The 26137-nt window shown below is 45.0% G+C and overlaps 2 protein-coding genes across 2 annotated transcripts in view; one reads left to right on the top strand and one right to left on the bottom strand.

The window, feature by feature from the left end:
- The window catches only part of Myoz3 (myozenin 3), a 17656-nt gene extending 12431 nt beyond the window's left edge, over positions 1-5225 (top strand). Inside the window, exons 2-6 of the mRNA XM_055622950.1 lie at positions 369-523; positions 1256-1309; positions 1412-1556; positions 1773-1935; positions 4652-5225. Coding sequence (XP_055478925.1) covers positions 369-523; positions 1256-1309; positions 1412-1556; positions 1773-1935; positions 4652-4820 — 686 coding nt within the window. The 3' untranslated portion in view covers positions 4821-5225. The remainder of the gene's footprint in view (positions 1-368; positions 524-1255; positions 1310-1411; positions 1557-1772; positions 1936-4651) is intronic.
- Positions 5226-8563: 3338 nt separating this feature from the next.
- On the bottom strand, positions 8564-21032 carry Rbm22 (RNA binding motif protein 22). The gene is made up of 11 exons (XM_055622908.1): positions 20880-21032; positions 20458-20511; positions 17932-17961; positions 17057-17189; positions 15778-15878; positions 14941-15113; positions 13953-14153; positions 12058-12222; positions 10739-10827; positions 10452-10583; positions 8564-9698 (listed from the first exon to the last, which is right to left on the bottom strand). The coding sequence occupies exons 1-11, from the start codon at positions 20931-20933 to the stop codon at positions 9568-9570; spliced, it is 1263 nt and encodes a 420-aa protein (XP_055478883.1). The 5' UTR covers positions 20934-21032; the 3' UTR covers positions 8564-9567.
- Between the last annotated feature and the right edge of the window lie 5105 nt (positions 21033-26137).

Here is a 26137-nt window from a genome sequence, read left to right as displayed (position 1 = left end):
GTGTGTGTGTGTGTGTGTGTGTGTGTGTGTGTGTGTGTGTGTGTGTGAGAGAGAGAGAGAGAGAGAGAGGCGGTGTCAAGACAGGGTTTCTCTGTGTAGCCTTGGCTGTCCTGGACTCACTTTGTAGGCCAGGCTTGCCTCAAACTTACAGAGATCCCCCTGCTTCTGCCTCCCTGAGTACTGAGATTGTATGTGTGCAGAGCCACCACGCCCCGGCTTTGAGGTGTCTTTCTAGCCCTCAGATGGCAAACATTCCAAGGAATGATAATGCCTAGTGCTGGCAAGCATGAGGCGTGGTGGTGCCCGGGGGTTGTGGTGAAGCCGCCTTGAGGTGAGATAGTAAGAGCCCTCTCTGACCTTTCCCACAGTCCCTTCACTGGACCTGGGGAAGAAGCTGAGTGTACCCCAGGACCTGATGATAGAGGAGCTGTCTCTGCGAAACAACCGGGGATCCCTGCTCTTTCAGAAGAGGCAGCGCCGGGTGCAGAAGTTCACCTTTGAGCTGTCAGAAAGCTTGCAGGGTGTGAGTAAGCCGTCATGGGCCCCTGGGGAAACCAAGGCCAAGAGGGAGCCAGTGTTTATTCTAAAGCCAGTGAGACAGTGAGGCTCTTTGTGGGTGGAGTGCGGTGTCACTTTTGTGCCCTCACTAGATTATGCCATGGGCTGTTTACCTCATGTCAGAAGCAGTTCAGACTTCAGGTTGGTTTCGGGTGGGAAATATAGAAGGAGATGGCCTAGAACACTGGTTCTCCACCCTCCCGCTGCTGTGGCCCTTTAATACAGCTCCTCATGTTGTGGTGACCCCCCAACCACAAAATTATTTTTGCTGCTACTCCATAACTGCAATTTTGTTATTGGTATGAATCATAATATAAATATTTTTGGAGACAGAGGGTTGCGGACAGGGTCGCGACCCACAGGTTGAGAATCACTGCCATCGAACTGTTGGCTGATGGACAAAGAATATGGGGCATGCTGTAGCCCAGTTGATTGAGTGCTTGCCCAGCATGCACGACGCGTTAGGTTCCATCCTCAGCAACACACAAACCCCGGATGGCTTTACAGTAGCAGTGATTGCTTTTGCTACTTCTCCATCGCAGGCACTGCCTCATCCATCGTAATGAACCATACCTCGTCCTTCCTACATCCCCGGGCTCCCCGGTCCTTCACCCCCTCTCTCCATCCCTTAGGCGGAGGTGATGAAATTCTGGCCTTTTGCTCTGCTGAGCGTCCCTGCCCTTTTATTCGCCCACAGATCCTGGCGGGAAGTGCCCGAGGGAAAGTGGCTGGCAGAGCGCCGCAGGGGACGGTGAGAAGGAAGGCCCCTTTCCCAGGGACAGCTGCGGGAAGGGACCTGGCCGCTAGAGAGCGGCTCGGCCATCGCCCTCTGAGCGCCCACCCCTGTGCTCAGGTTCCCAATGGCCCGGCGGAGCAGAACCAGCAGAACCACAGTTCCGAAATCCACGTGTTCCATGAGTCACCTGGGGACGCCTGGACAGCCCACCCGGGTGCCGCTGGGGCTGAATCGGTCCGAAGTCCAAGCGCCCTGGCGCCAGGTGAGCAGCTGCCCTACGTCCTGGGACTCCTATCAAAGAGTCCAGGTTGGTCACACAGCACTGGTCCAGCCCTTCCTGGGGTCAGGAGTTCTGGGATCAGGAGGCTGCCCTCTCCTCCGCTCTCTGGATTCCTCTTCCCCGCCTTTGCCACTCCTGCCCACTAGGTGGCAGTGTGCGTGACTGGTAGAGCTGTCACCAGCGCCGTTCCACCCCCAGGCTACGCGGAGCCGCTGAAAGGCGTCCCGCCTGAGAAGTTCAACCACACCGCCATCCCCAAAGGCTACCGTTGCCCGTGGCAGGAGTTCGTCAGCTACCAAGACTACACGAATGGCAGCAGAAGCCACACTCCCATCCCCCGCGACTATCGCAACTTTAACAAGTAAAGCCAGGCTGCACGGGGTCGGGAGGCCTGGGTGCTTTTCTGCTTGCTGGCTCTAGCCTCCAGCCCTTTGTACTGGTTTACTGAGATCTTACTAGAATAGTGCCTTGCATCTTTCCGGTGTTCAGTAAGTGTGCGCCTGTGTCAGTGCATGTGTAAAAGGTGAAAGGGCCGCAACCCCGTCATGCTACCACAGAGACAGGCTCCACTCATTCTACAAAGGAAGAGAGACCACGCTCAGGGATATGAAACCCATGCTCAGTCCAAGAACCCGGAGGGCTTCAAGTCCTGGAAGTCTTGTTCTCTATCCAGCTCTGGGATGGACACACAAACTCTGTCCCTCCAGATCTCACCAGTTCTAGACCCACCCTGCTTTTTTCTTTCACCAGTCGGTATGGAAGGTGGCCCTGAGGCTGTGGAAAGCAGGAAAACAGCACCAGAGATGAAGGCTGCTGAAGGAGTGGCCTCTATTGGCTTAGTGTACGGCCTCGATGCAGGCTTAAATGCAGGTTCCAGACCTGGCTGTTTGGTCTCGAACAAGCAACTTAACGTCTGGGCAGCTGTGTTGTTCTGAAATGAAGCATTCCCAAGTACACAGGGCAGCCACGGAGATGCCGTAAGGCGACCTGGGCTGCTAATGAGCGACTTCTAGGGCTGCCTCTGCGATTGCTGTCTCGGCAGCCATGATGGGGAAAGCAGACGGGGCAACGAAGAGGCAGGGGTCCCCGATGGAGGCGGGTCTGGAGTCGGGCACCATCTGGGGGTGTTCCCACTGTCCTCTGGCTGTTTCTGAACATGTTCCTCTGGTTTGGGCTGCAGTGAGTGAGAACAAGAAGGGCCCGGAGAGGAGGCCGCCAGCCAGCTGTCTTGGTACCTGCAGAGAGGCAGACACTGTGTGGGAGGACCTAGCCAGGTCCTAGGAGAAAGGATGGAAGGATGGGGTCCTTGAGAATACACAGCTGGAGAGGGGCCCCACTGCCCTCAGCAGCTGACTGCGCACATTGACTGGAAGAACCGGGCAGAAGTGTCTCTGTGAGAGCCTTCAAGTTCTCCACCAGACCAAATTGCTAGCCCTACTAGGTCCTTCAGCAGCTGTCGGACCATTTATCCATTATCATAGCGCGCTCAGTCTTGGCAGCTGGCTTTCTGCCTGGCAGACTTGCCAGTTGAGTGCCTCAGAATGGCAGCTGAGGTACTCTCCTAGAAGCAAGAGGGTCCTAGGGAGGCCTCTTCTAAGTCGGAAGGAGCAACTGAGGTGGCAGGGGAGGAACAGCCCTCTGGTAGACAAGCAGGGCTCAGCCAAGACACTGGACTCCTAGTCCCGACTGGGAGGCCTGCTGGGCTCAGACAGTGGTAGTCTGTTCCTGTAGGGTTTAGCTGCGGTAGTCCAGCAGTAGTACTGCCCTGGCAGGAGCCCAGGCCCTGGCTAAGGTTTGCAGTTCCACCCAGAAGCAAACCGCTTTTCCACTGGTCCCCGCTTTAGGGAACTACAGGAATACTGCTTCCTGTATTTCTTAAAATAAATAAAAGGACTGTGCATAAACCGAGGTATCCAGCACTTGCCTAGCATGCCTGAGGCCTCATGTTCAATGCCCGGCACTGCTCTCTCCCAGCCAAAGGCTTCAAAATTCCCTTACAGTATTAGCCAACTGTGAAGGAAAAAAAAAAAAAAGAAAGAAATAAAAAGGAAAAGGAAACGTGACTGGTCCTGGGTTTTGGCACCAGATGAATTTTAAAAAATAACTAAATAAAAAAGGAAAAGAAAGGAACATGACTGTTTCTAGGTGTGGTGTAGGAGAAAGTTTATTGTGGGAAAGCACAGCCAGAGGCAGGGACATCAGAGAGAGTCCAGAGCGGACAAGGTTGTCCGGCTGCCTTATGATCTAGAACATTTGTTCTGGCAGCTGCTTACAAGACAGTGTGTGCGCGAATACTCTGTTTCATTTTGTAGCTTGCCTTTTCTTCACTCAATTCTGTGCCTTTGAAACCCACCACCCGCATACATATGATTCCACTTCCCTTGAGCTGCTCTATGGCTCCGGCTTATCCACCGCTACATCAGAGGATGCCGGGCTGCTTCCCTGCTTGTTAATGCCCTGCTGTCTGCTTCTTCGCACACGCACTTGGGAACCTCCACCAGCCATATGCTTAGAGATAGAATTGCCGGGTGACAGTTTACACATTTTCAGGTTAAAAAAGGATTCTGCTAATCTGTCGTCTGAGGTAAAAGTACCAATTTACCCACAAACCAAACCAGCAGATGAGGCTTTGTCCCTGCCATCTCATCAACTTTAGCATTCTTTCCTTTGGAGGGCTTATGGGGCAAGGGGGGGGGGGAGTGTACCGGGTTCTGCTTCTTACTTGCATTTTGATGATTCCTAGTGCTCCTGGAAGTCCTCCAGGTTGTGGGGAAGTAAGAAAACGAATGAAAAATCCACCTTCCAGTGCTCTCTTTTGGCACTGACTGGAGAGGAGCTTGGAACTGTGCCTAGGCCACTCCTAACTAGAAGCTTCCTCTTTACTTCAACAGGGAACAGATCTGGACAGAACTAAGGACACCAGTTAATGATAGTATAGAACTTCTCGTCCTAGAAGGGAAAACTGAGGCTTCAAGAGGCTAAGGGGTACCATAGACGTGTGTGTGTGTGTGTGTGTGTGTGTGTGTGTGTTACCCCTCTTTCATACAGCCTACCTTTCCTGTTTTTTTTTTTTCCAGGACCCCCGTGCCATTTGGAGGACTCCACGTAGGGGAGACCATTTTCCAAGCAGGCACTCCTTTTGTCCCAGAGCCCTTCAGTGGCTTGGAACTTCTTCGTCTCAGACCCAGTTTCAACAGGGTTGCTCAGGGCTGGGTCCGGAAGCTCCCTGAGTCTGAGGAGCTGTAACTCTGGCCTGAAGCTACAATTCCCTGGGCTTGAGGCTCAAGGAACATCATTTTGTCTTGAGTTTGCTTGCTTTTTTTCTTTCTCTCCCACCCTTTATTTCCCCCACCCCGCTCTCTCTGAGACAGGATCTCACTCTCTAGCCTAGACTGGCCTGGAACTTAGTGTGTAGCCCATTCTGTCCTGGCCTCAGCTTTCCAGGTGCTAGGATTACAAAGTGGGCATGTGAGGGTAACGACACACTGAACATTATTAGATATAGCAGTTCAAAGGTCACTGCGTTCATTAGTCCTCAAAGCAGCATGGATTTGCCTCAGACTCACAGCCTTAGATTTGCCTGTGATAGAGGTGCTGTGGCCTGTGTAAGCTCCTATGGTGTGTGTCTGTGGGAAGCCATACCCATGCCTGGCTCTGCCTGGCTCCAGCAGCTGTCACTCACCTGACGACAGGATGCTCAGTAGTAGTCCATCTGCTTGTAGACTGTTCTGATCCTTAGGAAGGAATAACTTGGAAATGCAGCTGTTTGTAGGATGCTTGCCTAACATGCACACAAATCAGGCATAGTGGGTTAGGCCTAAAATCCCAGCGTTTGGGAGATAAGAGGCAGGAGGACTGCAAGTTTGAGGTCATCCTTGACTAGATAGAAATTTAAGGCCAACCTGGGCTAGAAAAGACCGTCTTAATTTTTATTTTTTTAAGTTGTAACTCGGGCTGGCCATGTACTGTGGCTGAGGACAACTTGAACTCCTGATACTTCTGCCTCCCTCTCCCAAATGCTGATTAACAGATGTGCACCTATGACTTACGTACTGACACACAGTTGGTTTTCATCTGTACATGCTCTCAGTGTTTCTGAAACAGGCTCCATGCTAGACAGTGCTGGGCCCAGGTCTTGAGAAGGGAAATGATAGGCAAGAGACTTGTAAGGTAGTTGTATATTGACTGCTGAGAGCAAAGCCGCACAGAACAGACAATTGGGTGAGTAGGTGGAATTTCAGAAACTTCCCAGAGGACTTGAGCCAAACATTAGAGAGGGAACAGGAGTCCATCACGAAAAGAGGGGGTGATAAGAGGGCATTTTTGGTTCATGTTGAGGCAGGAACTGAAGAGGTAAGGTGTTTTGGAGAAAAGAAAGGCTAGAGTGGGACTCTACAGGGTAATGGAAAGGGTTAGCAATGGCCTCACTGGTTGCTGTGTGGGGCCTAGGAGCAATGCTGAAGATCAGGGGCAAGGCCTGGAACAGGAGGATGGGGGGAAGAGGGGAGGAGTGTCAGACTGAGACACTCTTTACAGAACAGACACAAAGTGGAACACTTAACCACACCATCCCATCATTCTGAACAGATCCTAGTTCAAGATGGGTGAAGTGTGACAATGTCAAGTTGGTTCTCTCCATAGCCTGCTCTATAGATGTGGATATCCAATCTCTAAAAGGAAATGAGTCACCCAGCAGCAGAGTCAGAATGGAGGAGTCGGAGCCTATCAGGGACTCCCATGAAAAAGAACCACCTCACCGTCTGAGCTAATGCTCACGGATTCTCGAGTTGTGGAGCAGAATGTTTTGTGATTTAGAGTTTAAAAGTGGGGGCTGGGCCATTCCACTAGATGGGATTTAGTTTAATCTGTCTCTTTGGGTGTTGTAAACTTGGGGAAGTCATTTCACATTGAGTCTCTGCTTCTCTACCTGTAATACAAGTATAGGTCTTCTGCACAGTACAGGACAGTCATGGGGGCTCAATGTTAGGCTTCTTGGCCCACACCTCCTGCTGGAATCTGCAGTGGATTCCATTTATAAAGAGACTGTGATGATGTAGGATTCAGGTCAGTGTGAAACTGATGATGTAAGCATTTCCTTTGACAGAAATTTTTGGCCAGGCTGGATGACACAGTGGCTGTATTTTTCTTTTGCTCTGTGTTTTACTGCCCTTTCTAGTTCCAGGGAACCAGTAGCCTGAATCTTGGGATTCCTTGAGGTTGAAATATTTTCTTGGATTTGGGGCTGTCATTCAAAGCCAAGTTTCTGTAATCTAAAGACCAACACCATCTTCAGAGGAGGAGGACTTGGATTGCTTGTGTAGCTCTCTGGAAGGAAAACCTACCTGATAGTCACAGAAGAGACTCTGGGAAGGTGTGGTCCTGCACCCCAAAATAGGTCCTCATTCCTTGTTCTCACGTGACTTTTGCTACTTACTAAAATGTGGCCAGTGTCTGTCCAGCCTGGCCCTTCCCACGCCCCCCCACGCCCCCCCACTCCTGTATTCTGTTGCGTTTCTGCGGAGTGCAGAAACCACTGGCCTTACACCGAACAGATTACATGCTGCAGCACGTTATCTGTGCTGCTGGCTTACTGAACAAGGAAAATCTAGGACCCTGAAAGAGCAAATAAACATTTCACGTAGTCTTGGGACCTAACAAGTCCTTCATCAAACCTCTGGTTTTGTTTCCTTTTATTTATATAAAGTACCAAGACTAGCCAACAAAACATGGAGAGGCCTCTCAGTAGCACAATGGTAAGCAAGGCAAGCCAAACAAACATTCATTTGATTACTAAGCAAAGAGAGAACATAAAATAAGAGGCAACTCAGGAGGGAAGGGTTTGTAGCTGAGAATCACTGGAACGTGAACATCTCAAGGGTGACTGGAAGTTCTGTCTCTAGATCTGACTTCTAGACAGATGTCCACTTTAAAATAGTTCAAGTCTGTTGTACATGTGTGTTCTATGTACTTTGCTGTACACATTCTATTAAAATGATCCCTTCTTTGGAAAGGTTAACTTTCAGTCCCCAGAACCACCAAAACATTTTTTAAAAAGCCAATGGACAGATAAATTCATTACATTACACATGAACTAATAAATTGTTAAGTCCCCACATTGTATCCCAGAGGTAAAAAAAAAAAAAAAAAAGTCAAGTCTGAGAAAAGTATAAAGAACTGCTCAAAAATATTAGTAGTAACACTTCGTAGCAGCAATGGTACACAGATGTGCACCAGCTCATCTGAGTCAGCTTGTGCACAGAGAGAAGCCACAGAACTAAGGAGATGTTTGTGGGCGTGCCTGCAAGGATTTAGTGGAGCTTCGGGGTGCAGGTCAGTGAACTACGCCAAGACTTCTCTGTAATGAGGTGGCACTGTCCAATTGGCCGGGGACCTGGGTGACTGAAAAAGAGGGAACCGTCTAATTCTTGTTTTCCAAGCTACACATGTGAGCTCTGCAGCACAGATTTTAGATTAAAAAGAAAATGGCATCAAACATTTTAGATTTTGCTGTTTTTCTTTATAGTGGTTTGTGTAAGAATGACATGTGAAGTTACCATTCATCGAAAGCCACAGATGACTCTCGATAAATGCTGTTTCTTTTCTTTTTTCTGAAGACAGGTCTCACTATGTAGCCCTGACTGAACTCAAACTCATAGAGATCTACCTGCCTCTGCCTGCTAAGTGCTGGGATTAAGGCATGTGTCACCATGTTGAGCTTCCTGTCTGCATACCGACTTCTTAGTACTATAAAGGCTTAGTATTTTTACCATCATGGAATGAAAAGAAAAAAAAAAATTAGAATCCCAGTGCTCACAGGGCTTCTAAGACTAACCTGAGCTACATATGAAGATTTTACCTCAAACTGCATACCCATCCCCAGCCAGCAAAAAAATCCAATCCAAAGATTGGAAAAACTTCACATGTACATAACTTGTTTCTTTCACCTATCTCCCGTTCAATAGCCAAGGGTAAAAGAAATAGAAATCCAGGAACATTTGGAAAATTGACCCGTTTTAATTATTTAAAAACAAAAATACAATACAACATCAAATTTCCCTTACCATCTACAACTCAGTTAAATCCAAACATCCTAAGACTGAACAGAGAGTCTGCTGCCCAGAGGCAGCGAATGATGAGCCGCTGAAGACACACAGGTGAATGCTGAAGATCCAGTTCCAGCTGAAGGTGGCCAGTCTTCCGGTCAAGCGTACTCCAAGGCTCTTCCTTTCAGTTTGTTAAAGTGTTTCACAGGAAGTTCGTTAAAACCATTTCTACAGTGCTAGGGGCTGCTGTGTTTTCTCAGGCACTAGGTTTCATCAATGATATGCAGTGCCATAAAATTTGGGTTCCCATCCAACAGGAATAAAAAGCAAGTTTTTACTTTTGTCTTTTCCCGACAGTGTGAAGTAAAATTATCAGTTGACTCCTTTAGTAACATATGAAGTTTTAAATGCAAAGAAAGTATCGGCTGTGCTGGGTTCTGGTCTCTGCTTGTCTCTGAAGAGTGTGACTTCAAATTAGTTAAATCACATTTACGCCACTACAATGATTAGTACTAATTTTTTTTTTTTTAGATGATATAAAAGAAAATACCAAATAGACATAAAAATGGTCAAAAGGTTTTTTTCAAACCGCAGGTCAATTTTTGCCTCCCGCCCAAAAAGATCCAAAATAAACACATGGGATTGGTAACTCCGTTAGTTATTCCGGTTCCCATGTGCGTGTGTGTTCCCCAGAAGGTGGGAAGGGAACAGACATAAGGCTGTCCAGCACTGCTAGAGCGGTAAGCAGCTGTGTTCATGGCAGCTTGTTTTAGGCCCACCAAACCTCTGAATACTTGTGGGGAAGCATAGCTGTGTTCTCTCCCACATCTGAACACATTCAGCTACCATGGAAACTACAAAGCAAGGGAAATTATACTTATCCCAGGATTCACTTACTGGGATTTTAGAGCGCCCTTTCCTCCTCAGAGCCCCTGAGTGCTGACGCAGTGCTAGGGGCTGCTGTGTTTTCCAGCATGAGCTCCCATTCTCTGAGGGTCCTGAGAAGGGTAGTGGATTGGTCCTGGAGCCCTCATGAAAGGAGGGGGCGGTCCCATTGGGTGGAACATATGTGGTCCAAAACCTGATGTGGAAGAGAACAAATTAGGCTTGCAGTTACCTTGACAACCTTCCAAAACTCTGAATCCTTCTAAGATCAAAACCACCTACACGTAAATTAAGGCTGATATAAGTGTTAAGTAAATGTCAGAGCATAGGACCTGCTTTATTCCTTGTTTTTTTCCCCTCAGTCCAAAAAACTCCACTCATGCATCCATTAGTATGCTATCTGACTGTCTGCTGCTACTTATTAAACACAGCAAATCCTACGAAACAGGAATCAATCAGGATGTTGGAGACCAGAAAGAAACCAGGCTGATGTCGAGATCCTTTCTCAATGCTTGCCTTCAGAATGCAAAGACTTTCTTCAAAGATACAGGCCCACTATCAAAGGAAAACTAGCCACCCACTATTTCCTACATTGTTCACACTGTCTTGGCCATTCGCAAGTGCTAGTGCTCGAACTGTTTATTAGTGGTCACAGATGTGGTAAAAGAATGTAAGCCAAAATGTAACTCAAGTCTATAACCAACTCTTTGTAGCAAGGTTTTTCTAATGGAAATACTGGTTTACTGATTCCCATCCATGCTGTGGACAGGTAACAGCGCATCAGTTAGGATGAAATTTATAAGAAACAGACTGGTGGCAGATGGCTATCACCCAGGATCTCCTACCCTATGTTACCTATCCTCAGATGGACCTAGGTGCCTCAGCCTCATCTGGAGGTGCAGGACTTTCACAAGGACTTCTCTGGGCCAGGAACAAAGAAGGCAGTTACCTGGGGGTGGGGGTGGGGCGATTCCAGGGGGTGGGGGCAGGGCGATGTTCACCACTGCTGGAGGACCACTTGGGGGCAAGTTGAAGTAGTTGGCAGATGCCTCCTCTTCTGCTGCAGGAGGGGGAGGCAGAGCTGGAGAGGAAACACAGACACTCAGAAGGGAAGACAACCAACACCACATTTCCACTGCGTCTATCTGGGGCTTGCTGCACAGATGACAGAGTCAAGCCTGGTATCTTCTAGCAGAGAACCCCAGTTTCTGACATCAGCAGGAAGTCTGCACTTACCTCCAGGCAGTCCTGGTACAGGCTCTAGCTTGATCCCAGAGTCTGTGGTTCCATCCTTCTCTTTTTCTTTTCCTCTGGCTGCTTGGGATCTAGGGACAGACATGCACAGGCCATCAGCACTGTGTCCAACCTTCTTCTACACTACCATTAACTCATTCCTAGTAAAATGGAGTTCCGTCCCTCTTTCCCTTTTTCGCAAACATTCTTTTCCCACAGTCAATCAGAGTGTAAAGTGGCTAAAAGGGAAGGTTTTTGAAGGTGGAAGGGTCTGGGTTCAAAACTGGTGTCATTGGCAAGACTTGGCAGTGCATGTCTTTAAACCCAGCACTTGGGAGACAAAGGCAGGCAGATCTGTGTGAGTAGGCCAGCCTAGTCTACACAGTGAGTTCCAGGACAACACAGAGATAACCTATCTCAAAACCAAACCAAACAACCCAAACCCAAACCACAGTCACTGCCAGAGGAGATAGTGTTCATGTGTTCAGCAAGTGCTTGGCATACAGGAGGCACTCCACCAAGGGAGCTGATGTCAGCCTGCTCCCTCCTCTCTGCTCCCAAGATGGAGACAGAGTCCCCTTTGAAATTTAGGACATTTTTAGCTGGGAGGTGGAAAATGCCTTTAATCCCAGCACTCAGGAGGCAGAGGCAGGTGGATCTCTGTGAATTCAAGACCAGCCTGGTCTATAAAGTGAGTTCCAAGACGGCTAGGGCTACACAGAGAAACCATCTCAAACACCAAAGTGGGGGTGAGGGAAAGACAGAAATAAAATTTAGGGCATTTCCCCCTCTCTTATGCAGTCAATTCAAACTTAAAACAGACATTCTTCTGTTTTACTCTCTCCCTCACTCTCCAGCACTCAGCTTCTGAGCTGAGAATCTAGGTCTAATTCAAGTGTAAGTTCTCAATATCTACCGCTGGCAACCTGGCATTATGCTTGGCTTATAATGGTTGGCAAAACAAAAACAAAAAAACCAAAACAAACAAACAAAAAAACAAAACAAAACAAAACAAAAAAAAACTTCAAAGGAACAGGTTATTAGAGCAAGATCTTGAATATATTTCTAAAGCAAGATGACATAGAAATAAAATATTAAAAAATACAAAAGAAGGGACTGGAGGGATGGGTCAGTAGTTAAGAGCACTGGGTGACCTTTCAGAGGGATTGGCTCAATTCCCAGCATCCACATGGTGGCTCATAACCAACCATCTGCAACTCTAATCCCAGGGTATCTAAAGATTTTTAAAGGTGCTGTCAAACCTGTGTACCCAAAGCTTTCAATCCCCAGATGAAGCCAGTTTAGAAGAGTTTTGTTTGTACCTTCCCCATTTCACATTCAGTCTGCGGCCATTCACAATCAGCTTGTTAAAGGACTTCTCTGCCGCCACCTCAGCAGCCTGTCTGGTGGCAAACTGGATGAAGGCACACTGCTGCCTCTGCACAACAGTGATCGTGCGGATCTCTCCGAACTGGTAGAAGTGATTTCTGAAGGAACACAGGCCAAGGAAAACAGGTTAGCAACCTAGATGGTGCCTTGGAAAATAAAAATGGGCTCAAATTTGTTTTGAGTCATCATCACTAGACAGGTGGGCCCCATGGATATACAAATGCCTGTCTTTAAGTTTTCCTCACACCTTACCTGACTGCAGGTGTTGCTTATTGGAAAAAATAAAGGAAAATTAGGCCAAAGTTCTCATGTATCTCGGGATATTTCCTGTGAAGCAGGGAAGGGACTTTAATGATTACTTATGAGCCATAATTTCTTAACCCTAGTATAAGGCACTGGCAAACTACAGCTTTTATGGTCCATGAGCCAAGACCATTTTCATTTGAGACTGAGCCTTGGTATGATATACAGCTTAGTTTTGAACTTAGGGGCTCAAGTGATCTTCCAGCCTCAGCTGGGGCTGTGAGCAAATAGTACCATGCCCAGGTAAGAATGAACAAGGAATGCTTCAAAAAATGTTTAAGGGTTGAGGACTGAGTAGCTCAATGGCAGAACACACTTGCCTAGTACGTGTGAGGCCCTGGCTTCAATTCCTAGCACTGGAAAAATAAGTATAAAATACAATTAACTTAAAAATGCTTAAAACTGAAAGAAGGAAGAAAGTGGAAGGTGAAGAAGAAAGCCAGGTGTGATGGCCAATGCACAGATCCTATTACAAGAATGGGGAAGATCTTGAGTTTCAGGACAGTCTAAGCTACACAACAAGACCCTGTCTCAAAACAACCAAAAATGAATGAATGAATGAATAAAGAAAGGAAGAAACAAAGAAGTAAATAAATATCAACCAAAACAAGTCAGTTAGGTGGGTATGGTTGTGCATGCCTGTAATCCCAACACTCAGGGAGGCAGAGGCAGGTGGATCTTTGTGAGTTCAAGGCCAGTCTGGTTTACAAAGTGATACAGCCAAGGCCACACAGAGAAACCCTGTCTTGAAAAAAAAAGATCACCAAAGCAAAAACAAAAAACCCAAACAAACCCCAAGTCAGGCCTGGTGACTCATAACTATAATCCCATACCAGGTGGAGGCAAGAGGACAGGTGTTTTAAGTTTCTCAAAGTTCTCCAGTCTAGCCTGAGCTGTATCAAAAAACAAAAAAGGGAGTAAAAAGAAAAGACACCGCCCAGAGGTTAAGAGCACATGCTGTTTGCAAATAGGTTTGATTTCCAGCACCATGTTCAGGGGCTCACCACCACCTGTAACTCCAACTCTAGGAGGATCTAATGCCTGTGGTATCTTTGGGGACTTGCAGCCACTTGCTCAAGGCTATTATATTAATCATACACAAACACAGTTACTATTTTCTTACACAAAGTTGAAAAAGAACTCTTGAGAAATACAACTACTCTGGCATCATAAACAAACAAACAAACAAACAAACAACATTCTATAGCTGGGTGGCCACAGGAGTGCAAGGCTTTAGTCCCAGCACTTAAAAGGCAGAGGAGGCAGATCTGAGTTGAAGCCAGCCTGGTCTACAGAGTCAGTTCCAGGACAGCCAAGACTACAGAGAAACCCTGTCTCAAAAAAACAAAGAACAAACAAACAAAAAACACACACACAAAAGAATTTTATAAAACCTTGAATCACTATTTGTATCAATGATGAAGAAAAACAAGCTTTATCATGTTTGGTAGTTTTTTCTTTTTTTGCAAATTATTTATTGTAAGACATTACGAGCAAAAAGAGTTCTGAAATGATGGCCACAAACCTGAGATCTGTTTCAGTAATGGTGTCTCCCAGACCACCCACATACAGTGTGGTGATCGTCTTATCCTCTGGTGGGTCTAGACGAGGCATGGTCGAAGCCCGCTTTAGAAGCTTATCAGCCACAGGGTCATTAATTCCATAGTACCGGTCTTTTATATTCTGATCAGCAAGGGGGTCATCTGGATCGGTAGGCTTCTCATGTCTGAGATTCACAAACAAAAAATGCACAAAGGTGAAACAAAGGGAAAAATTACAATTCTACAGTAGCTACACGATAAAGTCCCTGAATGTCTTTCAAATTAGAAACCATGCCCACACAAAAACAGTTACTAAACAGAACAAATACCAAGGGAGTCCTAAACCACATAAAGCCTTCCTAATGTTCTAAGTAACCCACTTAGACTGCTCTAATAGAATCTGACTAAAGCTATGGACTTCACCTCAGAAAAAAAGGCATACATTTGGGGGGTGGTACTACAGTTAACAAGTTAGCTGGGCCCTAACGCTGATGCTTGGCAGTTCAGGTTGAAAGAAAAGTAGCCCTCAGGAGATTGGTTTTGTTTTGACTTCAGCTATATTTTGCTATTCAAGCCATTTAAATGGTAACACTAAATCACCTTAGAAATTTCATGGTTAGCCTGCACATTATATAACATAGCAAGTCTCAATGCTTAGTTGGAGTAGAAAGTATAATTTAGCCAGGCTCTTACAAATATAATAGTTTTATGACAAGAGATACTCTACATGCAAACAGACCATAAGAGCTTTAGATGAGCTTAAAGAATGAGTTTAAGCTAGAGTCTCCCACTACTGAGTAGTCTGAAAGCAAATGCAGAAAGTGACGCTCAGCCTGGCATGGTAGCATACAAGCCCATCGTTTGGGGAGGCAGAGGTAGGGGATCTCTGTGAGTTTGAGGCCAGCCAAGCCTACACAAAAAACCCTGTCTCAATTAAAAAAAAGAAAAAAGAAAGTGAGGATCAGTTCTTACCTGTATGGACACTCCTCTCCTCTTTTACACTCTCCTTTCACCCAGAAGGAACAAATGTGGGGCCGATTCCTTTTGTAGTACGGTGTGGTCCGGGCCAATTTGAGCAGCATGTCACTGGTGGATGTAGCTTTTCCCAGCATGCCAACTGGTCGTGTTCCATCAGAGTTAGAAATCTGCACGAAGAGGACAATTTTATAGGCTATCAATTCATTAGGATTATTATCAAATACAAAACTACATCAATTACAAGGCTCTGGATTCAATTCCCAGCACCACATATACACATATCCTCCCAGACAATGGCATCAAGAATGTGGGCCGAGGGGGGCTGAGAGATGGCTCAGAGGTTAAGAACACTGGCTATTCTCCCCAAGGTCCTGAGTTCAATTCCCAGCAACGACATGGTGGCTCATAACCATCTATACTGAGATCTAGTGCCTTCTTCTGGTTTGCAGGCAGAATAAATAAATAAAAAGAATGTGGGCCGAGGACCAGGAAGTCTGTGTGAATTGTTTCCAAGAAACGACAGGAAGTTACACCCATGATATCTCAACAATATAGCTGCCTAAACAAAACCATGATCAATAGATATACTAATTCAAAAAGGGGAAATATCATGGGTCCCATCCTTAGACAAAAATATACAGGCAGCTAATAAGTACTGAGAGAGAATTAGTCTCTCCTAGGGATGAGTCCCCTAACTGGTTATCCAATATAAAATGGTCAGCCTTGAAATCATATATATACAAGCCACATTAAATGGACTCAGGAGGTTGCAAGAAGGAGCTGGCGAGAGGATGTGATATAATTAGATTTTAATAAAAATAAAAAGCATACTTCTCTTTCCATATTTTGTGTGTAATATTCTTTGTTGACATCCGATTTGGGCATATCATCTTTAAATGACAATCCTGCATCACGAACCTGGATAGGCAGGCCTGGAACAAAGGAATGGAGGAGTAAAAACCTCAGACAGATTTGACAACATATTCATGCTGAATATGTACATAAACTACAACACCACCCTTCCCTGCTCTTTCCTACTTGTGGGGGCTTGAGAGATGGCCCAGTGGCTGAGAGCAATACTCCTGTTGCAGAGGACCAGAGTGCAGTTCTCTACAGCCATGCACGGTGGCTCACTCTAACGCCAGCTCCAGAGGATGCCACACACTTTTCTAGACTTTGCCCTGCACTCACATGTGCGCCTCAGCCCCACATATACATGTAATTAAAGACAAAAACAAATCTTTAAAATAAACAGATGATCAACCTACTTGGTGACCATTTACAGTATTTTATATCAAACTGTTTAGCATCATCAGCTAACAACTGCTATAGAGCACCCTAAGAAATTGTCCAAATTCCTTTGTTCTCATGGAATTTGGTGAAGTGAATAGGTGAAGTTATAGAAAATCGTTTCAAAGAACAGACTTTAGCCATGGCCAAATTAAGCTAATAATGTATCCAGCTTTAACACAGTTTATTTAAAACTCATTTAACACAATGGTTTATTGTTAGATTGGTCTTAAGTTCTTATGGATAGCCAATTATATTTAGGGTCACTGTATTTCAGGCCTGATGCTCCTGACAAATATATGAATAATATTAAACAACATGTAGCAAGAACTCTCTCACTTTCCCTTGCTGGTAAATTACTTTTTCCAAAAAGGAAAACATTATTACATTAAAAAGAAATCAAAAACAAAAAAAAAAAACCAGAAGCAGGTGTTCTGAAATAGTATCAGCCTGGTCCAATAGTATGGTTAAAACAAAAGTCCACAGCACAATTAGCTCAGGAACTTCTGCTTGGGACTGGGAAAGGTTTTAGATCAAGAAAAAAAATCCAGGCAAAAAGGCCTATCACAGGAGCAATGCCTTTTATTCCAACTGGCTATAGAGATGGAGGTGTAGACCAGTTCTGATATCTTCCCAATAGCTTCCAAAGTTCCTATTACTCAGGAGGACTAACTCAGAGCAGCTGTGACTTTACTCCTGGGAAAAGCAGGAACAGACATTCTAATGTGATCAGAGACAGGGGAGAAATGGAAGACAATGGGCTGATCAGTTGTTTAGGGCACCTGTACACTTTCACATCTAGTGAACGTGGCAAACATACCGTATTCTAGGTCTAACAAGCAGGTCTGGCAAACATTCTTCAATTTACTACAAGTTTGGCACACTTCAGTCTTCTTGAAGCGCATGCGGACCCCAGGGCACCAGCGAAACACTGTGAATGGCCTGGCACAGATCTGAACAGACAGAGCATGTTAATGGTCCTAACCTGGCCTCACTCCAGACTTAATAAGTATGGAGAGTTGACCTTAGCAAACATCTAGTCTATATGCCAACCAACCCTCAAGTCTACTTACTTTCTCTTTTCTAGCAGTTAAAAAGCTCACACAGCACAGAAATAAATATTCAGAAGGTCAAAATCCTCCCACCCGAGGTGAACAACATTAAAACCTGACTCTTTATCTTTTTGGTAGGGACCAAGTAAAGAGAAGCAGGAACTATCTCTCTGAGAATATTGTGAAAGACATAATCTTCCTCAGCTGCAATGCTCCTTTACGTAGCCATACAACACATGGCCCAAACTCACAGTGCTCAGTTCAGATCTAGACAATGGTTTATGAATCTACATTAGAAGGGTCCTTATGTCCCATACTAGTTGTCAGTCACTGAGTATATCAATGATATATGAAAGCTGTGAGCATGGACTTTGAATAAGGGACCTCAAGACTTAGTAAGCTCAAAGACAGTCTGGTAGAATAAAGGGAAGAAAAAGGATAAAGAAAATGAAATAGTTACTTTTTTTTGTTATTGAGACAGGGTTTTTCTGTGTAGCCCTGGCTGTCCTGGACTCACTTTGTAGATCAGGCTGGCCTCAAACTCACAGAAATCTTCCTGCCTCTGCCTCCCAAGTGCTGGGATTACAGGTGTGCGCCACCACTGCCCAGCTGAAATAGTTTCTTTTTAAATAGATATACTTACTTTACATTCTTTTCCGTATTTTTCTTTGGTCTGAAATAGAAAAGACTGGAATTACAGCAGAGAAAACAGACAGACAGAAAAACAAATGAAACCAACCCAGATATCTGTTCCCTCACACCGCCAAGTACAAAACATGGTATGTGTTTGGAGATCCCTGGCATTGTAAATAAAGATAATGAAACCAAACCTCAATCATCTTTTGTTTGGTGTACGATAAGGGATACTGTGAATGTTAGATCCAATTGTCACCATGAAAGAGAGAATCGATGATGGGCTGTGCAAACCACATCAGCTTGTGGGCATGTCTGTGGGCTATGTTGGTTTCTTTAGTTAATGTGGGAAGATCCAGCCTTATCATAGGCTGCACCACTCCTAGAGTTGGGACCCTGGAATCTGTAAGCGAAGAAGGGGTGCACTAGCAAGCACACAAACATTCCTTCTCTGCTCTTGATTCAGATGTGATTTAAGTAGCTATTTCAAGTTCCCGTTGCCCTGATTGCCCCACACTGGTGGAGTGTACCCATGAACTCTAGGTCAAATAAACTCCTGTTCTCCTAAGTTATTTTTGTCAGGGCATTCTGCCACAGCAAGAGAAATGAAATTAAGACAGATATATTCTAACAAGGACAGATTCTCTTAATCTGGACCTAATACCAAGTAAGTGTCTTCCCAGAGCTACAACTCTTAGATTTACTTCTGGCTCTCAAGAACTAAAATTCTTAATGGAAGTGCTATATTTTTTCTCTTACATGTGGGTCCTAGATTTCAAACTGTGCTTGTGTGTGTATGCAAATCATGAACCTAGAAAAGGGATCCCCTGAGGAGGATGGAGGAGTGTGTGTATGGGGGGGGGGGGGGGATAGTAAAACAGGTATTATTAGAAGAAGGATAAGCTGGGCATGGTAGCAAATACCTTTAGTCCTAACACTCAGGAGGCAGAGGTAGGCATATCTTCATGAGTTTGAGGCCAGCCTGGTCCACAAGAGTCCAGGAAAGCCAGAGCTGTTACACAGAGAAACTCTGTCTCGAAAGGAAAACAAAACAAAACAAAAAACTAGCCAGAAAGGAGCAGGGAGAAAGGCAGAGGGCAGTGGAAGAGGGAATAATTGAAAACATAGCACAAATACCAAAAATGAAATTCATAACTTTGTACACTAACCCAAACATTTAATTAAAAAAAAAAAATCTGTTCTGGGATATAGCCATTTCAAGGGTTACTTTGTTTTCCAGGTGAAAGCTTCCACAATTTCCAGCACATTTCCTTTTGATTAATTTTTGAGGAAACTATTTTAAACATCAATTCAACTACTTGGCTGATTGACTTTTTGTGCTTGGTGAGGCTGGCCACCAACCTGATGACTGATCTAGGAAAACCAAGACTGGAGATGGCAGCACTTGAACCTGGAATGCTTTCCAAAGCATCGACTCCTGAAGTATGATTGGCAGCTTTTCTGCACTGTAGTTTTCTAGGTCACCAGTGTGGAGAAGGTAGACAGTGGGGAAGAACTGTGTGCTTTAGGGAAAAGACAAATGGTACTACATAGCCCTGACTGCCTAGAAACTTCATCTGCAGACTAGAACGGCCTTGAACTCAGAGATATACTTGCCTAAATGCTGGTTTTAAAGGCGAGCATCACCACTCATGGGTGGTTTAGGAATATTTGTTTTTATAACCAACTATGTCTATAAATAAAAAAAAAATATGTCAATATAAGAACTATTATTTTTTACGTTAGAAGGTAGATATGCAATTTAATCCTTTATTTATCTTTGATTTTTCAAGTCAGGATTTCTCTGGGTAGCCTTGGCTGCCCTGGAACTCAATCTGTAGGCCTTGAACTCAGAGATCTGCTTGCCTCTGCCTCTGGACTGCTGGGATTAAAGGCGTGTGCCACCACCACCAGGTCGTGAGATATGTGTTAACTAATAGGATGGGCATTAAATTATTTTGGTATAAAACCCCAAATTCCTAACGGGTTCCTCAGTCCCCAAATCAAGCAGAATGATAACCACAGCCAAGTCTTTCTACAGTTTGTGCAGAAGCTAACTGCTCAGGGCTCCCCTGCGCTGATGCACAGTACGATCCAACGTTGTTTCCATATCGCGTCAGCATTTCTGAGGCTGATCACAACATATAACCCTAAGCTAATCATTGTTGACTGTCGCTATTTTACCCTTTTTGGAAAGGACACAGTGTACCTTAAACTAGAGAGACTACAAGGTGCAGTGGCTGAAAGGTACATGACTAGGAGCCAGGAAGTGGTGCTACATAAAGACATACTCTACCGTCGGCAAACCTACTTTCTAAGTTAGATGGTCAACAAGTATTAGCTGTTATGTTACAGCTCCTATATTGCTCAGTGTCTAGGAGAGGTAATAGGTACGGCAGTACCTTGCAAGTCGTTCTGCGCTTTGGGTTAGAAAAATGAGCAAAAATTCTTCAAAGGGTTAAGAGAAACTTTACAATCAGCGTGCAAGGACCACAGTATAGGGTAGTTAACTCCCGCTGCACAGAAAAGCACTCACCATTCGTATATAAGGGTTTTCTCCAAGACACGTCTGACACAGAATAGGGAAGTCCTGGAGAGAAAACGGGAATCTGGTTGATGATCAAGTCCCTAAGACCCTGTTCCTTCAGTCACTCTCCTGGGGCGGGGAGGGGTGCAAAACGGACAGGAGCCCCAGATCCGGCACTGGCCGCGGCGCGGGAAGGGGCGCTGTCTGCACTTCCGGCAGGCGGAAAAAAAAGAAAGCATCTGGGAAGTGTGGAGTCGCCGGGTGGACAGCCCTGGTCCTGGGATCCGCCGCACGAGGGCTCGCTCTCCCCCGGCTACCCAACCGAGCTAGGCCGCAGCTCGGTTCTGGCCGATCCCGCCGCAACCCGGGGTATGGCCTCCCCATCCCGTCCGGCCTCGCCGTCCTCGCCTCCTCCTCCGGCGCTCACTCACCGCGTCCTCCCAGTTCTGCCTGTTGTAGGTGTTGGAACCCAGAGAGGTCGCCATATCAGGAGTCCCGCGGCAGCGTTGGCTTCCGATTCGGGAGACCGACCGCCACAATCCCGACAGGCCCCGGGCCGGCGCCGCGCTACGTCTTATCTGTGCGCCCGGGCAGCTGCGGGGCGTGGCCTCGCGTCAGAGCGCGGCGGTCCCGCCCAGCTACCTTGCGTGCAGCCTGGCTGCGGAAGACTCAAGGAACCCGGAGTGGCCCCAGGCTGGAGTCGGAACGCGGTTGGTCGAGGCTGGGCGCTGATACTTGTGGCTCTCATGTTCCTGGTGGCTCCTCCGTTGTCATAATTTAGCACACAAAAATACAAAATGTCTAGTAAGTTTACCGCAGAAGACAACGAATCACTTTGGTATAAATGTTGGGCGTTCTTGTGCTAGAAGCGGATTCATTACCAGGAAATCACACTTAACTAGACATGCTTTATTTTATATTGACACCCTACCATTATGGCAAGGATGTTGGTTGCTCTTTTATAGAAAAGGAAATTGAGGTGAGAATGGATTAAGGTTTTGTTTGTTTGTTTGTTTTTGTGGAGCTAAAAAAAATGATAAAGCCACGAATCTCGAGGTATTAGTTGTTTTCAACTTCTGACATGAAAAGGGTCTTACAAGTCATAGCTTTGTTTTTTTCCCCGAGATAGAGTTTCTCTCGGTAGCCTTGGCTATCCTGGAACTCGCTCTGTAGACCAGGAAGGCCTCTTAACTCACAGAGCTCTGCTTGTCTCTCTAGTGCTTGGATTAAAGGTCTGCACCACTACTCTCCAGGCAGCTTTCAAGTCTTTTTGTTTTTGTTTTCTTGGACTTGCTTTGTAGAACAAGCTGACCTTCGAACTCACAGAGATCCGCCTGCCTCTGCCTCCCGAGTGCTGGGATTAAAGGTGTGCAACCACCACTACCCATTGGCTTTGGAGTTTTTAAACTCCCAACCATTCCACTAATATTTTATGAACTTAATTTAATTAATTTATTTTCCTTCCTTTATTCTTTCCTTCCTCCCTTCCTTTGTTGTGTGACAGAGTCACACTATGTAGTCTTGAGTTCACTATGTAGGCTGGTTTTGAACTACAGATCCACCTTCTTCTGCCTCCCAAGTGCTGAGATTAAAGGCATACACTATCATGTCCCTTTCTACATTTTTTATTTATCTTGGGGCTGGGTTTCACTAAGTTGCTCCCTGGCCTTGAACTACCTCTTTAGCCCAGGAAGGCTCTGAATTTGTAATACTCTACCTTCAGTCTCCCTCGTAGCTGGGATTATAGGTCTATGCCATCAGGCCTGATCATTTTCATATTTTACCTAACCAGTCACCAAACTGCTCAAAGATCTTCTTGTATAGTTATGATTTTTTAAACATATACTCAGCATATAATTTCATCATCCCAAAATTTTGATGGCAATCAACTCAGCTCTGTTGTTTTTAACAAAATCTCAATCATTTGATTTTACCAATGAAGACTCAGGAGTCAGATGCTGTGGTGAAAGCAGGTTCACTTAGATCGACAGAAAAAGCACCCAGCTGACCTTAGCTGTCTGATGGAACATTGTTCTCCCACCACCTCAAATACCTCCTTCCAACTGAATGCCTCTCCCTTCCACTTCCTGTGTGCCTATTCATCCTCCTGACTTACTTATTTTATTTTTTCTTAAAAATCCTATGCTCACTTCCTATCACCTGGTAGCTTGCTCTGCCTCTTGATCTATTTAATTGACTTTATTTAATCCTATTTACAATATTCACGCAGAAAGCTCTTCGACTAAAGGTGTGTGCTAAGGCTGAAAACAGTTTCCCCCCCCCCAGTAAATAACACAGTCTCGAGTGTAATGAGATATCCTGCAACACAGCCCCACATTCAACCTACGGTAATGACTGATTTATGTTCTGTCCCTATACAGATGTTCCTGGACTTATAGATAGGTTATGTTCTGCTGAGTCCCTTTGTGTCTAGTTTGAGGAATCTAGTCAACTGAGCTGGGTCTGGATTGTGTTGTTTTGATGGTTCCCTTAAATGTATCATGGCTTCCCCATTCTCTATCATTGTTCTTTAGGCTTTTGAAATGTCCATGCTTCGCCCTTAAGCTTATAGCTGTCTTGCACAATTGCACAGTAGAGATGTTCTTTTGTACCCTTGCAAGCTTCCAGGAATGGAAGCATGGCACTGATTGCTAGGTTAGAAGTACAGTGATAAAAGGAGTTCTCTGTCTCTGCTGGAACAATTCAGTTTGTGTTAAGTAGGCTCTGTGCCTGACTCTTAGAAATCCTGTCTCAGCTTCCTCTCTTATTCTCCTTCCTTCTTTTATATTTTATTTCGCCTCTGAAAACAATTTCACCTTAGAGGACAATTTATATTGAACCTATATTGTCTCCTTTTCTAAATAAGAAGGAAATCTCTGTCCTTCCTGTAGTGGTGGACAAAGAGTATTGGTATAGGGTTGTTTCAGGAATGAATTTTGTCTTTCCCAGGGGCACTTTTTATTTCATTCATTCATTCATTCATTCATTCATTCATTCATTCATTCATTCTTACCTTCCTTGCCAATGGGCCTTTATCTGGGGAGACAGGATTCTATTCTTTTATTTTTTTAAATCTATTTATTTATTTATTATGCATACTGAGTTCTGCTTACATGTATATGTGCACAACACAAGAGGACACCAGATCTCAGTATAGATGGTTGTGAGCCACCATGTGGTTGCTGGGAATTGAACTCGGAATCTTTGGAAGAGTAGTCAGTGCTCTTAATCTCTGGGCCATCTCTCTAGCCCTTCTATTTTTTTTTTTTTAAGTGGCTCAGGATTTCTGTCCCTTTATAAGAGAGCCTGAGGAGGGAGGCAAAATTTTATGACTGTCCTACAGCATGCCTGCTGTATTCCTCTAAACCAAATAACACTCTCTTGAATTCCTTAAAAGCTTTGGAACTTCAGAGCTTGGGAGTGCACAAGCTCTAGGATTTCATGGTTACATGCTAAATATTAGTTCCTTAAAGTAATTCTTTAGTAATCCTTTACTATTTTGGCTTACTTCCTCCCTCCTGTTCATATCTGCCACATGTGGTGGTTTGTATGAGAACCATGTTTTGTACTTGGTCCCCAGTTGGTTGAACTGTTAGGGAATGATTAGGTGGTATGGCCTTTTTAGAGAAGGTGTATCATGGGGTAGAAGAAGGCTTTGAGGCTTCAAAATCTCTAGTGAACTCTCTTGCCTCCCATTTGCATTTTGAGATTTGAGCTGTCAGCTATTTCTGTGCCTTTGTTCTAGACTCTAACCCTCTGGAACTGTAAGTCCAGTTAAACACTTTCTTTTATAAGTTGTCTTGTTCATGGTATTTTATCAGTGATAAAACATGGTGTTTTAACAGTGATAGAAAAGGAACAAAATAAATACACTGCATGTCCTCTGTCTTCTCAGAGAATTATGTCCCTTCTCAGAATCCAGAATGTTGGACTACCCTGTCACTTCAGCTCTGACCCAAGAACATCTGATTTATTTCTGTGACAGGGTTTTTCTGTGCAGCTCTGGCTGTCCTGGAATTCACTCTGTAGACCAGGCTGGCCTGGAACTCAGAGATCTGCCTGCCTCTGTCTCCTGAGTGCTAAGAGTAAAAATGTACACCACCACCACCACCTCGATTTTTATTTTTTAAAAGTCATTTTAAAATTTAAAAAAAATTAAATTATTGTCTCTTTGCTCTAACATTTATTCATTCTTTTATGTATATGAATGTTTTGCCTGCATGCATGTCTGCACCGTGTGTGCAGTGCCCATGGAGGTCAGAAGAGGTCGACAGTTCCCACAAAACTGGAATTTCACATGGTTGTTGTATAAACATGACTGCTCCAAGGTAGGGTTAAGCAGGTTTTAATTGTAGATATGGAGAGAACAGCCAGAGACATCTGGAAAGAGTCCAAAGCACAGAGAAAGTAGTAGACTGAAAGTACTAGCCTTTACACTGTACTTGGCCATGGGAGGAGGGGGCGAGCAAGAGAGGAAGACAAAGAGAAGACCAAGAACATACATAGCTGAAATAGCACGTTCATAAGGAGAAATGAGTACCAAGGGGGAGAGGAGCCCATGAGCTAGAGAAGTGTAGGGTAACAGGCAGGTGAGAAGAGCCAGCCTGGACTCTAACATGTGTAACAGATACTTATGATACTGAGGGAGTCTGAAGCATACCAGTGTGCACTTTGGTATGAAAATATGCACCACAGATGGGCACTTGTCCCTTCTGCCAGTGATAAGGACATGACTCCTTTGGTAGAGGGGAACAGGCTTCACAAACTCCTGAGGAATGCTGGCTTTTATATAACCACCAGTATTTAGACCTGACAGCTGTGGACTGCCATGTGGGTGCTGGGATTTGAACATAAATCTTATGGAAGAGCAGCCAGGACTCTTACTTTGGACCCATCTTTTCAGTTTGTGTTTATAGAAAAGATCATGTATGACACACGGCTGAAATGCAATTGCCTGAGTGTTGGAGTTTGCTCTAGACTTCTCTTTAAATGGAGTGAAGAAGATACAGATGACCAATGTGTAGGTGAGGGTAAAGAAACAATCAAAATGGCCACTCCATTATTTGGGGGAAGTTTTTTATTGTGGATATAACATGCAGAGGAAAAGTTCAGAGCTGAGAGAAGAAATAGATTGGACATGGCCAGGGAAGTAGAGAAAATAGCAGAAATGGTGGGAGAGAAGTAATCCTGACATGCAGAGGAAAGGATATTTAAATTGAGAAGACACTAAAAGAAAGCACAAACCATTCAGCAAAAACATCTGATAGTATACAAAGTGACAAAAAGGGGGCTAGAGTGACAGCTCTTTCGTTAAGAGCAATGGCTGCTCCCTCAGAGCTGATTCCCAGCACCCACAAGGCAAGTCAGTGTAACTCCATTTCTAGGGGGTCTGACACATTCTTTTGGTCTCCGTAGGCACTGCACCCATGTGTAAAGACATACATGCAGGCAAAACACCCATACACATTAGTTCAGCAAAGCTAGGGATGTCTACTATTTGTCAAACTTCAAGTATAAAAATACCTCCTGCCTTAATGCTTCTGGGGTGGTAAGGCAGAAAAGGAACAATACAGTCCGTTGGTTACTTGATGGGAGTGGGGATGCAGCAAGGGAACATATGAAATGTGTTTAGGAGAAGGCAGTGGCTACTAAGTAGGCAGTCAGGGAACTACATGATGGCAACAAGTGA

The sequence above is a fragment of the Psammomys obesus genome, unplaced genomic scaffold (assembly GCF_907164565.1).
Source record: "Psammomys obesus unplaced genomic scaffold, mPsaObe1.curated_primary_1811, whole genome shotgun sequence".
Taxonomy (NCBI): domain Eukaryota; kingdom Metazoa; phylum Chordata; class Mammalia; order Rodentia; family Muridae; genus Psammomys; species Psammomys obesus.
Note: the sequence above shows the minus strand (reverse complement) of the source record. Positions and strands in the feature narration are given on the sequence as shown.